The sequence below is a fragment of the Nicotiana sylvestris genome, chromosome 6, assembly GCF_000393655.2.
Source record: "Nicotiana sylvestris chromosome 6, ASM39365v2, whole genome shotgun sequence".
NCBI classification, from domain to species: Eukaryota; Viridiplantae; Streptophyta; class Magnoliopsida; order Solanales; family Solanaceae; genus Nicotiana; species Nicotiana sylvestris.
In genome coordinates, this window is record NC_091062.1 from 209,979,209 (window position 1) to 209,993,854 (window position 14,646).

At 34.7% G+C, this 14,646-nt stretch overlaps 2 protein-coding genes across 2 annotated transcripts; one reads left to right on the forward strand and one right to left on the reverse strand.

The window, feature by feature from the left end:
* The first annotated feature begins 1,278 nt into the window (after positions 1 to 1,278).
* On the forward strand, positions 1,279 to 2,055 carry LOC138872008 (secreted RxLR effector protein 161-like). The gene has a single exon (XM_070149944.1). It carries the CDS (start codon positions 1,279 to 1,281, stop codon positions 2,053 to 2,055), a length of 777 nt encoding a protein of 258 aa, XP_070006045.1.
* Positions 2,056 to 4,741: 2,686 nt separating this feature from the next.
* LOC104219396 (FCS-Like Zinc finger 17-like) lies at positions 4,742 to 5,232 on the reverse strand. The gene is made up of 2 exons (XM_009770082.2): positions 5,084 to 5,232; positions 4,742 to 4,967 (listed from the first exon to the last, which is right to left on the reverse strand). The coding sequence occupies exons 1-2, from the start codon at positions 5,230 to 5,232 to the stop codon at positions 4,742 to 4,744; spliced, it is 375 nt and encodes a 124-aa protein (XP_009768384.1).
* Between the last annotated feature and the right edge of the window lie 9,414 nt (positions 5,233 to 14,646).

Below are 14,646 nucleotides of genomic sequence, written 5' to 3' on the forward strand. Positions count from 1 at the left end.
TACTCTGAAACCTCAAAGGGTTATGTGTTAATAGGTCAGCAAGACAGCGGGAGTGTAACTGAGTTTGAATCACGAGATGTCACATTCTTAAAGGATGAGTTCCCTAAGAAGGGAGAGGTAGGTCAAGACCTAACCTTATTTGAGATAATGGATCAAGAAGTACAAGGATCACTTAATTCGAGTGGGAGAATTTTAGCAGATGACGAATTAGTTTCTCATCAAAGACCTCATTCATCATCAGATGCGAATAAAAGTAATCCTTCTACTTTTAGTGGAAGTGACCAAATGGATCTTGGTCCAAGAGGGAGAGAGATGGTCACAGATCTTGTTCCAAGTGGGAGCAGGATGAATGATCTTGATCCGAGTGGGAGCAACATTGATCCAAATGGGAACAATGATGAATCACAAGTAAGACGTGGTTCTCGTAAAAATATTCCCTACCGACGATTTGATGTTGAAGGCGGAGAACTATTTATGATGATCCTACAAGAAGAAAACTAGCCTAAAAATGTAAATGAGGCTATCTCATGCCCTTCTAAGGATAAATGGACAAAAGCAATAGAAAATGAATTGGAGTCTATGAGAGTCAACAAAGTTTGGGAACTAGTTGACCTCCTTGAAGGACGCAAAGCAATTGGGAGAAAATGGATTCTCAAAATTAAGCTCAAGGTTGATGGCACAGTTGAGATATATAAGGCTCGACTGGTGGCGAAAGGGTATACACAACAGAAAGGAACAGACTACGAAGAGACTTTCTCGCCTGCTGTACGATTTACCTCGGTTTGCCTGGTTCTAGCTATTGTTGCAAGCCTGGATCTTGAATTACATCAAATGGATGTAAAGACTGCCTTTCTCAATGGAGAACTAGATGAAGAAATCTACATGGAACAACCTGAGTGTTTCATTGAAAAGGGTCACGAACAAAAGGTTTGTAGACTTTTGAAGTCTATTTATGACCTCAACAATCTTCAAGGCAGTGGTATATACGCTTTCAAAATGTTCTTGTATCCAATGGTTTTACCATGATGGATGAATACCATTGCGTTTATACCAAGAGATCAAGAAACAAGCTTGTGATTTTAACATTGTATGTAGATGACATACATATAGCTGGAAATGATAAGGAGTTTATAACCGAGATAAAGTCATGGTTATCATCCCAATTTGAGATGAAAGATATGGGTGAAGCTGCATATATTCTTGGAGTTAAGATTTCAAGAGATCGTCTTGTATCTCTCACAAGAGAATTACATTAGAAAAGTTCTTGAACAATTTAATATGCAAAATAGTAGCCCAGTTGAAACTCCTATCAGTAAAGGCCATACCTTGGGAAGTCAGATATGTCCTAAGACTCCTGAAGAGATAGAAAGAATGAGTCGAGTTCCTTATAGGAGCGCAGTTAGAAGTCTAATATATGATATGGTGTGCACTAGATCTGATATCTGTCAAGCAGTTGGCTTGGTAAGTAGATATCAGATCGACCCAGGTTTAGCACATTGGCAAGCAGTAAAGAGGATCATGAGATATCTGAATGGAACTGCTGATTATGCCCTTTGTTATCAAGGCGGTAAGGATCTGCGATTAGTTGGATACAATGATGCTGACCATGGAGGAGATCTAGACGAGGGGAAGTCTACCTCAGGATATGTATTCTTACTCAGTGATGGGGCCATATCATGGAGTAGTAAGAAACAATCATGTGTATCACTATCTACGATGGAAGTAGAATACGTGGCTCTCGCATCAGCAGCACAAGAAGCTGTTTGGTTGAAAAAGTTCTTGGAGCACTTGTTGGATATTGCTGAAAATACTGAACCAGTATTAGTCTATTGTGACAGTGAGGCTGCAATATCCTCTACCATGGACCCAAAGTTTCATTGTAAAACCAAACATATAGATATCAAGTATAACTATGCGAGAGACATGGTTAGATGCAAGGTAGTGAATGTGAAGTATGTGTCTACAAAAGATATGCTAGCAGATCCATTGACCAAGCCTTTGTCTAGAGATGCATTTGTGAGACACACTAGGTCTCAAGGCTTGCATAGACTCTGAGATACTTTATTTTGTTATTTATTTTCCCGTGTTCTCAAACTGATGTTCTTTGATTATCAATAAAGTTGATTTATATACATACATATTTTTATTGTTGAATGTTATGTACATTCTTTGTTCATTTTTTTATAAGTATGTCGAGTAGACATGAGGTTAGCCTTCTCACACAGGAAACCGCCTCCTTATCTTAGTAATGTGAGGAGACGAGACATGATTTTAAGCAAAATTATCATAAAGATAATTTGAGAGCTATTCGCTTAAAATCAGAATGTCGCTTAAACAATGATATAAGGTCATTAGGGTGAAAAACGTTCACCTAGTCTACTTTGTGAGCTAGATGCGAGTTAAAAATGATATTGTAGATCAAAGAACTCGAATTTAGATACTTATGGTGTCTAAATATCATCTGTACAACATTCTTTATGGGATAAAGACATACGCTCCTTGGAGAAAAATGAGAAAATGTTGTAGCACATGTTTCATACCATGTGTGCTAATGTCGACCAATTGGGTTAACATAAGTCCATTCTCAACTTATTGTTGTGTGAGACCCAGAGCTTTTATGATAGCTCAAGATTTTGTACCCTTAGAGACTCTGGTCAGATACTTGAGACTTAGTGTGATGTTAGCTATCTTAGTGTGTTTCCAAAAAACCATAAACACAGATACGGTCTAGCGATAACTAGAAAAACAGTCATACTAATGTTAAGGGAATCGTGAGAAGAGGAAGATCATTAATGGAATCTCATTTATTTGTATTCAATGGTGCACCAATTATGACTTATGAGTTATAATTGTGAATACAAGAAATAATAATATATGAGATTTTGAGACTATATCAAATGTGATTTACATGATCTAGGGTACTGCATACTTTATGATCTACTTGCAGGTTTGCACTCGACGAGAGGCTATATACTCCTAACAGATATATAGCACTTAGCTCTCACAGTATGTTGGTCGCACGGTCTACTTCCGTGTATGAATGATTGAGGAGATGAGAATATGTTTTTCATATTAGATGAGCACTCCCATTATGTGTGAGTGGGAGATGTAGGAAAATTGGGTCCACCCATAAGGGGTGCTTTAAGGCCCAATAGGGTTATTAGTTAACTCTAATATTCCCTATATAAGTACACTTAGTGTGTACATTAAAGAAACACTCTGCAGTATTTTTCTACGCTCTTCTCTCTCAATTTTGGTTAGGGTTTAGACTGTGGAATTGGAGGTTGTTCCAACACACCGTGACAACCACCACCGACCAGTAATTTCTGTCACGGTTCATCCGTTTTCGCTTCTGCTTCACGAAGAACAAGTAAGTTCTCGTTTTACGATTTACGCGGTATCTAATGTGTTTAGATTAACGTGTTCCTTCATTGGTATCAGAGTCATTGGTATCAGTAATATTTGGTTGTATTCAATTCACTGTATTCATTTGTAGCTAGTTTTACACTATATTTAATTCGAGTTTATTCAAACAATAAAAATTCAAAAAATACAAGAAATCTGCCACAAAAACTAACCTTCAGAATACATAAATACATGCAAAAATACAAAAAAATAAACTGTATTTGCATTAAAAAAATATAGAATACACTCAAATTTGAATGTATTTATATAGAATACAATGAATTCGTATCATTGTATGTGACTCAATAGCAAAGAAGAGAAGACAGTTCGCCGGAGATGGCATCTTCCAGCCATGCAAAACACTGTATACATTGTATTAAAACTAAAAATGGAGGCAAATAAAAATCTGGCCAAATTTGAGAATATGTTATCACATTATATCTACTAAAAATAGAGACAAACAAAAATCCAGCAAAATCTGAGAATACATTATCGCATTACATCTACCAAAATTTGTTCAGACGAATACACTCAGATGTGAGATACAAAGAAGGAGAAGAAGCCATGGATTCCGACATCTCCGTTAGATCCAGATTTGGTGACGCCTTCGATCTTCTTCTTCCATTATTTTCATTGTCAGTAATGGTCCATCGCGACTTCGTGATTTTCAGATCTAGATCTGTGATTGAGTTGAGAGAGAGGGGGGGTGGTTGTTTGGTTGGGCTCTAGTAGAGCTCCACTGGAGAAGATGACCGGCAGCGATGGAGTTAGACGGCAGCCTTGCCGAGAGCAAAGTGAGAGGAAAAAAGAAGAGAGAGAGTTGAGGAAGAAGAGAGATAGGATTAAGAAACGATATTGATACACTGAAATAACTATATGTATTTGACATAACTATGATGGGTAAATTAAAAATTCTTTGTAGCTATAAAAAGTAATTAAATTAAAAGGTAGTTATCATTTATTAGAAATCTCGTTCGAGCCCTAGATATGAAATTGCTTTTATTAGGGAGCCCTAACTTTATCTCCCCATGCGAGATTTTCTGACACGAATTCAATCCGTATTTATTGGAGCCCAATGCAGGACTAGACACCAAATGGGAACGAAAAAAATATAATAGCAGTACCAGGGGCGGAACTAGCATTATAGTTACAGGTATGGCAGAACTAAATAGATGTGTCTCAAACCCTTTATTTATATTATTAAATTTATTAAATATGTATAAAATAGTTTATTTAGAACCGAGTAAATAAAAAGAAATATGATTCATATATAACCCATAAACTAAAAATCCTAGCTAGCTCCGCCTTTGAACTGTACTCTTATACATATTATCGACTATGAGAATGTGAATGTAACTCGATTTTTAGAGCACGACAATGGCTCGCCAGGCTGCCTGTAATCCTCCGACAGAAGTGTAGTTTCACTACACCGTCCACCGGCCTCTCGACGTTGCCGCACTAAAGATGCTAGCATTTTCTTAGTGTAAATCTCAATCTTTTTCATTTCATCTAAGTATATCTGCCTATTCCTACAGTCCACACTGCAGAAGCCCAGCTCACCCCTGCATTTTAGTATTCAGTATCAAAATTTACCAATACTATGAGGGTGTGGGGGGGGGGTTGTGGGGGGTAGGGGGGGATAATGTACTGCTGATCGTTTCTTACTACCTGTACATACCTGTACATGTACACTTCTTTGTCAAGGCTAAGAGTTTTGTTGCAGAAGAAACAAGATTTGAGAAAGCAATCATAATGAAGAGCAGTACGGTCATTTGAGAAAGCTAGGAATTGACTATGTTCTACTTGTTTCAATTTTGCAAAGCCCATTTGATGGTAGAAGAAACCAGAAATAAATTTAGAATCAATGGAAAATAAAGTTAGGTAAAATATATTAAAGCAGATGAGAGAAGAGCCTGCAGCCACGTGAAGGTTATGAGGAGGAGAGATGTTGCATATTTATTGGCACAAAAAAGAGGGAAGATATTAGATATGTACATATAATCATGTGCTTCTAATGGAATTGTCCTCATTTTTCTAATGTCTGAATTATATTGTTACCTACCATCTCCTTTCATATTAATTATATGGCCTCCAGCTAGAACGTCAATTATATTATATATATTCCATGCACGACTTAACATAACATATTTTATCCTATACAAATATACCCTCTATTTTTCGGTGACATAATTTTGTGTCGTCGGAAAATTGATAGAAACATAATAATATAATTGAGCATAATTTTTTTGGTGGAAATAAAGCTTATTATTCAATCATCCAGAACCAAACCATATACAATTGTTCATATCATTCTTTCTCTTATCCTTTCCTGCCCTTTCTATACCCCTATTATCTTCCTTTGTTTTCTATCTATATATTTCTATACATTTTGTGCATGTTTCCGACAAACTACTTGTATAGTCTCTATCCAGTTCATCTCTTTCTGTCTCTTCTTTTTCTATATAACTTCCAAACAATTATTCTTAATTGAGTATAATTTTCAATAATATATAATGTATATTATAAAAAAAATTATTTAAATAATTATTCTTATATTACGTGCATAAAATATATATTTTACAGTCTTTATTTTCTTTCATTTTGAATTGTGTAAATAAATTTTTGAATTTTTATTGTTAATACTAAAATTATTATTATGAAAAAATTATTCTAATTAATTTTTTACTATGCTCATTATTTTGTTATTCCAACATTTTAGATATTTAAATACTTTTTATTTTTTTAATTATAAATAATATTTATTTATTCTATAGGTAAGTCCATAATATAAATTAAAAAGGAAAATTTATAATATTAAAAAGTTTAAAAAAAATAAAAAGAAGATAAATGCCTATAATTTAGAGTGTAAAATAGGGTTGGTAATCCAAAATTTGGAAAATCTAGTTGAGTGACCTTCTGAGTGTGATAGACATAGTTCAGTGACTTTGTTGTTACAAACGAAATAAATGTGACTTTAGGAGATAATTTGAGATAGTTGAGTGATTATTTGAGTAATTGATTCCCAAAAGTGATGTTAAGCGGGTTCAACTGAATTCGCTTCGTCAAAAAATAATATTGTATATATGTATAAATTACGACTAAAGCAGAGTAAATTTTGTATAAAATTTATAATTGATCCCACTTGACAAAAGCTTTGCTCTTGCAAAAATGATCAAGCGGGTTCATAGTATTGGTGAGGTCTTGTGTTCGAATCCTTTTCATCATTTATGCCTACTTTATTTATTTATTTTGTATAAATTGCAATCAAATCAAATTATTTTCCTTGTATATATTTTGCAATTTTTTATTTTTCTTTATAGTATATTTTCTTTTCATAAATTCAATCGAAATTATATTGAAGTTTATTTTACTCTAGAAGGTAATTTCTTTCATAAAATTTGCTTAAGACTTGCAAGTATGTGTTTGAAATTAATTGTCATTTGTTAGAGTACAATAGGACTTTATTACGGGATCATATTGTGAGCAATAAAGACAAAAAAAACTTGCTCCTCGTACCTTATGCCGCTTATAGTAGTTATGGATTTCTATGATTGAACTCGCTGGCATAAAATTCTGGGTCACCCACTGTTTACAATAGATTTTGCACGCTCTTAAAAAAATACTTTAATAGCTATACTCGAAATAAATATTCGGAACAAACGAGCTTGTTATTAAAAAATTGATTGGTTAATCGTACAGTATGGGGTCTTTAGTTAGTGGAATGAGTGATTGTTGATGAAAGTAGAGGAAGCGTGTTACACGTTATGATTAATCATTTCTCATCTATTAATTGTTGAATATGACTGATGAGCAGTATATATTAGTCAATCTATTCCAACATGGAGAGAGCTAATATAATACCAGCAAACCAATCTGAATTGGTACGAGAGGAAAATATTTTTCGGAAAATGGTTTCTAATTTTTTCATGTTTAGCTGGCTTAAATGTTTTGGAAAATATTTTTTTTATGAATTTATTTTTCTTTAATTGGAGGAAAATGTTTTCCTTATCAAGAGAAGGAAAAATATTTTCCAAAATTTCTTCTCAACTTTCTCCACCCTCACTAACCCACCCCATCCCTCTCCAAAAAAGGCTTTTTTTTTCAAGTTTCAGTTTTTCCGTTACCACACATTCCGTTACCACCCACCCTACTACCCCATCCACCCCCACCTCCCACTGCAAAAAAATTATTTTTTTTACCTTAATTTTTTTTTTTTTGCAATTTTAAATTTCTATTTTTTCATTTTTCTGCACCATCCACCACCCACTCCACCCCCTCCCCCGAAACCCGAAAAAAATATTTTTTAAATATATTTTTCAATTTTAATTTTTTTATATATCAGTTTAAAGGTTCAAAATTTTACAAGTTCCAAAATTATGAGTTCAAAGGTTTATGTGTTTGGAAGTTTATGGGTTCAAAATTCCGCGATTTTGAAAGTTTAGCGGTTCGAAAGTTTATGAAATTTGTGGGTTCGGAATGTTGTTAGTTTGAAAGTTTATGGCTTCATGTTTATTATATCTAAATTATTTATGAATGTACTCTTGAGAAGTCATTTTCCTTAATTTGCGTACCAAATATCGAAAAATGAATAAAATTACTATTTATTTTCCAAAAAACATTTTCCGTTATACCAAACACACCCAACATATTGCTACCTATCATCTTTTCAACACTATCCACAATCCATGTAATTTATTTTTCCTTCCCTGTATTTTTTTTTTTTGCTTGACAAGCTTTCTCTAAGACTATACTAGCAATTAGGATCAAGGATAAAAAAAAAAAAAAAAAAAAAAAAAAAAAGGAAGGAACTGGGAATTCATGTCAGTACTATAATTTTCAATTTTCATGTGACTATCTCGACAAGAATTAAAAAAAGTATGATGCCCCAAACAAAGTCTTCAATCCCAAAATTGGTATAAATCCAAAGTTGGAATTTTTGGAGATCGGATCAACAGAATGTAGAGAGGGGGCGGATCCAGAATTTTAAACTTACGGGTTTTTATAACAATCTCAAGTTAATCTACATGATAATTGGACCAACGAACTGGGTTCCAAGCTAAATATTCTTATACTATTAACAAATTTTTTAGTAAAAATATAAAGTCTATGCAAAAGTTACTGGGTTCACGGAAACTTTGCTCTAAATCTGCCCCTGGGGGAGGGTTCATCAATCATCATGCTATAGAACTATAGAAATTAATTAAGGAAAGGATCGTATATAGAAGCATCAATTGATGCTAGCTCTTCATATCGAATAAGAGCAATATTCTTACCGCAATAAAAAAAAAAAGCCACTCAAATTCTAAGTGGAATGCCCCATACATGTATCGAAACAGTTCTCAAGGTTTTCCTGAATTAAATATACATATATATATATATATATATATATATATATATATATATATATATATATATAAAATGTGTAATTACTCTGTTTATTCCATTTTATAAGACACAAAGCACAATTACTAGATTAATTTTAGTTTAAAAATTAAATAATTATGTTCAAGATTCTGTACCATCACATATATTCGATACTCCAAAATCTTCATTCTTTCTAGGACGAAGTTATATTTAATTAATCCCTAATTTACGTAACCATCAACTATTAGAAATTCTCCAATTTCCTCATCAGAATCTTATAGTTTGCGTTTCAAGTCATCTCTCTCTCTCGAATCTCAGATTTTCCAAGTCCTACTATACTAATAATTCTTCTTGACTCATGTCTCCTGCCTTGCCTATATATATATATATATATATAGCTTTATATTAAACGTACAAACATACACACCATCTCAATCTGTAACGCATCTCAAAATTCTTCATCATGCCTAGGGTTCCTTTGAGCAGCTTTAATCTCATTCTTGATCTCAGGTTAGAGACCAAACTATCTTCCCTACCACGCCATTTTTATTTTTTTGAACGTTTATTCTCACAAGAACATGTGAACATTGTTACTCCCTCTTTTCCCGTTTACGTGACATTGCTTACTTTAGTCGGTTCAGAAAGTATGATAGATTTATAAAAAATAGAAAATATCTTGTATCCACGGCTTGAACCCGCGATCTATAGGTCATACAAAAATAACTTTATCAATGTTCCACGGCTCCCCGTCCATTGAACGACAGATTTACATATTTTGAAAATAATTTATTAACATTAAATTTCTCAATTTATAGGCTATTTTTTGTGGGTGCAGGAGAGGATACACAGTAGCAGCAGAGAATGTAAAAGGACGGCCTGTTACTTCCAATATTAGGAAGGTGGCCGAGTCGTCGTCGTCTTCTTCTTCTTCTTCTTCTTCAAACAATATTGAGAAAAGTGTAGGAAAGGATATATTTTGGATGAGAGATCCCAAGACTGGAAACTGGATCCCAGAAACACATTTCAATGACATTGATGCCGCAGAGCAACGAGAGAAGTTTCTATCCTCCAATAGAAAATTCACAATGCCAAAGGCATAGCGCAGCCTCCATATTTATATACTCCTATTCTAAAGTTTCTCCTAATATATGTTGTATTTATAGCCTTAGCTTTCCTCCGACTTTGGTATTTATTTTTATAGAAAATAAAAGTCTGTCCATTATTATGAGGGTTAGTTTTGTTATTTTGGATGTTTCAATTCATGTCGGGGCCAGGACTTTCATTAAGGGGAGTCAAAATATAAAAAAATAAGTCCACTGACAAGTTAAGGGGTGACAATATATAATATATATATACATTTTTTTTTAAAAAATACCCAGCTACACGCTATAATTTTCGACGCAGACACCCCTTGGGTGCATGTGGCTCCGCCAGTGATCCTCCGCATTGTTATTTCACATTTTATCCCAATACCAAATATTACATAACTTGTGAAGATATTGTTTATGAGGATAACTAACACTGCGTAAAAATAACCAAACACAGATAATTAATGCTGGGGAATTACACGAATAGCCATGCTATTTAGGGATGGAAAATTGAAATTCATGACATACTAGCTAATTTCTAAATAGCAGCCCTCTAGAATGGCTACCTGTTATCATTTCTACGGATTTAGCATAGGAGTGAAATTCAAAAATAGCCAGAGCTACAAGTGATCATTCAAAAATAGTCATAGTTTCAAAAGTAATCGAAATTTAGTCACTTTTATGTAAAGATAAATCTGAACGAAAATACCGTTCAAAATCCAAAAAAATACTCCAGTATACTTTAGAACTCCAGTATAATATACTAGAGTTCCAGTATAATATACTGGAGTTCCAGTATAATCTACCGTCCAGCATAATATACTGGAACTTTCCACGTGTTGGAATTCTAGCATAGTATGCTGGAAGTTCATACACAGGTACACTGATCTCTAGTATATTATGCTGGAACTTTCCGTGTTGCAGCAAAATAGTGGCTATTTTTCAATGACTTTGCAAACATTGGCTATTTTTGAATGATCAGTCCAAAAACTGGCTAGCCCGTGCTTTTTTTACCTAGTATAGGGATAACTAATGTTGGGTTTAGTACAAGTATTATACTACCTTGTACTCTAAACAAGCAGGCCTTACGGTTATTTATGATGGACATTTCTTTAATTAAATCATACTTTAGAAGCTCTTTTACATTGTATAAAATTAAAGCCTTAATTAAATGCGTCTTCATTTTATAACAATGTTAATACAAGGACAAAAATTCTCTCTTTGATTAATACCATTACCGACCAAAATAATCCCAATTGAATACCAACCAATATTATATAGAACTCGAATGATTGATGAAAAAACAAAACAATAGTTTGAACTAATTAGCCTCTCGACCTATGTGTTTGCAGCAGTTGACAGTTGGTATTGTAATAAATATGGTACTGCAATACCTTCATAGAAGACACTATTAGAAATTAGGGAAAAACTGACCAAGTCATACCGACCAACGTTGGTCGGTCAACAAAAGCGACAAAAAACCGTCAACACAAACGGAAACTACAAAAAAAATATTTTATATTTTTTTTAAATTACATACCGACCAAAGTTGGTCGGTATATTGGTCAAAAATTTAATCGCAGTGGTCGGACTTGCTTAGTCAAAGCAGCTTTTTGATTACCGACCAACTTTGGTCGGTAATGTGGACTCACTTTTTAAAATTTTAATAATTATATTATTATTTAAAATATTTTATAAAATTTATAGAATTTATATTTAAGTTTACCAACCAAAGTCAATCGGTTATTGCAGGGGAAGCTTTTACCGACCAACTTTGGTCGATATATGTTATTTCCTAAAAAATAACCGACCAAAGTTGGTCGGTTATTAGGTCAAACATGGTCAGACTTTTGAATCACTTTAATATTTACAATCTAAATAATATAAATGTAATCCGTTGATACCTTATTTTGTAATACAAATAATGAATACACTAACATATACTATAACAAGCTATATATAGTTAAAGTAGTACAACGAAGTATGTGTGTGTATATTTTTATAGGTATAGACGCATATATATAAGAGCACGAAGCGCTAGGGCCACAGGGTGGGGTTCTTTTAGGGATAGACTTGTGAAGAAGCAATAATCTAATTAGTATGGTCATCACTTGTTTTAGAAATAAATTATGTGTTCTGAGGCCTTAAAACCTCTTTCTATCTTACCTCGATTTGCGTGTGCAATCCGGGCGCGTATCCGGAAAGCCATTATGTGAAAATTTGTGGAAAATAATAAATTTTGCCTTTAAAATGAATTTAAGTTGACTTCAGTCAATATTTTGGGTAAACGGATCCGGACTCGTGATTTGATGGTCCCGGAATCGAATTCCGAGGTCCTAAGCCCGAGAAATGAATCTTTGAAGAAAAATTGTTTAACTAAAAATTTTAGAGTCTTTGGAAATTTGAATGTAACTGAACTTGATGGTATCGGGCCCATATTTTGGTTCCGGAGTCCGGTACAGGTCTTATATATGATTTAAGTTGAGCATGTAAAATTTAGTAAGAAACGGACTTGAAATGACGTGAATCGGACCCTCGGTTGTGAAATTTGAAACTTAAGTGTTCTTGAGATTTTTCTTTGATTTTGATGCTAAATTCATTGTTAAAGCTGTTAATTTGGCGATTTGATCGCACGAGTAAGTCCATATGATGTTTTTGAGTTAGTATGCATGTTTAGTTTTGAGCCCCGAGGGCTCGAGTGAGTTTCGGATAGGTTTCGAAAGGTTTTAAACTTAGAAAAAGTTGCAGGTTTTCAATTTCTGGTATTCTGAAATTTTGTTCTTCGCGTTCGCGGAAGGACTCTCGCAAACGCAAAGGGTAAGTCAGGCTGAAGGAATCTTCCTTCTACGCGAACGCGAGAAACATGTCGTGAACGCGAAGCTTTGGGAGTGCTACCCTTCGTGAACGCGGACCTGCTATCGCGAACGCGAAGGACTTTGGGCTGGGGCAGGGGGAACGGGATTTTGTTCTATGCGAACGCGGCCACTGGCCCGCGAACGTGAAGGCTTGAGGAGCAAAGCTCCGCGAACGCGAGCCGCTAAACGCAAACGCGAAGGCTAATGGGCTTGAGCCTTCGCGAACGTGACAGGCCCTTCGCGAACGCGAAGAAGGTCTGTCCAGTGAATTAAAAACAGTAGCAAAATCGGGATTTAGTCCATAACTTCAAATTTTCAAAACTAGAGAGCATTGATGCGATTTTCAAAGAACAAGTTCTTCCCAAAAGCATTGGTATATGATTTTAAACCTTATTCTTTCGATTTTGCATTGCATTTCATCAATTTTCATCCAAAAATCTAGGGTTTTTATAGTAGAAATCAGGAATTTGGGTAGTGTTTAGGCTTTTTGATTAATTGGAATTTAGACCTCGTTTTGGGGTCAGATTTCGAAACTAATTGCATATTTGGGCTCGTGATTGAATGGGTGATCGAGTTTTGGTCTGAACCTCAAGTTTTGACCAAGCGGGCCCGGGGTCAATTTTTGACTCTTTGGGAAAAATGATAGAAAACCTATAATTAAGCATTGGGTATGAATTCTTTAGCATTTATTGATGTTGTTAAATCAATTTGGACTAGATATGAGTTATTTGGAGGCAAATTCTAAAGGAAAAATAGTGTTTGAGGCTTGAGTTGGTCGTGGAAGTTTGAGGCAAGTGTTTGGTCTAACCTTAGCTTGAGGGCTTAGGAGTTGTGTCCTATTTGCTATGTGTTATTTGTTGAGTACGACGTATAGGCATGGTGACGAGTATCTATACGATGGTGTCAAGCATGCTCGTGAGTCTTATACTATGATTAGTGTGACTTCGTTTGTATTGTTCATGCCTTATGTGATGATTTTTATTGTTGAGCAAAGCTTGTGGAAGTAATAGTGGTATTTGAATATTGAAGAGCTTTGGCTCAAGTTGTATAATGAATTGTGGAAGTAAAATTGGCAATTGAACCTTATAGAGCATTGGCTCAAGTTGTGAAGTAAGTTGTGAAATAAATGTGAAAAAGAGAAAAGGATTATTATATTGTCTCCCTTGCCAGGATGTTGTTTCTTTTAATGTTATCTCCATTGCTGGGATGTTAATGCTTTTGATATTGTTCCCTTGTCGGGATTCGATTGTTGAACTATTGTTCCCTTGCCGGGATTTTATTGTGATTTTATTTATTTCCTTGCCCTTATTGCTTGTGATTGTTTTTTGGGTAAGGAAGAGTGTTAAAGCACGAAGGGTGATGCTGTGCATTATTTTGGTGAGAGAGTGTTAAAGCACGAAGGGTGATGCCGTGTATGATTTTGTGAGGAAGAGTGTAAAAGCACGAAGGGTGATGTCGTGCCGCACGATGTACAATTCCGTGCCAATTATATTGATTTTTATGGTGAGGAGGAGAGTAAAAGCACGAAGGGTGATGCCGTGCAGATTATATTGATTCTTATGGTGAGGACGAGAGTAAAAGCACGAAAGGTGACGACGTGCACTTGTTTGATTTCTGATTCTTGTTGATAATCGAGTTATAGTGTTCTTTATATTTACCTGTTGTTCTTCTATTATCATTTGATGCTTCCCCACAACAACTTTTCCCCCTCCCATCCTTAATTGTACATTCCTGCTTTTATTTTCCACTGTATATAATTTAACTGCACAGGTTTATTTGGTAGTCTGATCCTAGCCTCGTCACTACTTCGCCGAGGTTAGGCTAGGCACTTACCAGCACATGGGGTCGGTTGTGCTGATACTACACTCTGCAATGTGTGCAGATATTGATACTTGAGCATTTGGACCGTAGTGAGAGTGTTGTCTTCAGTCCAT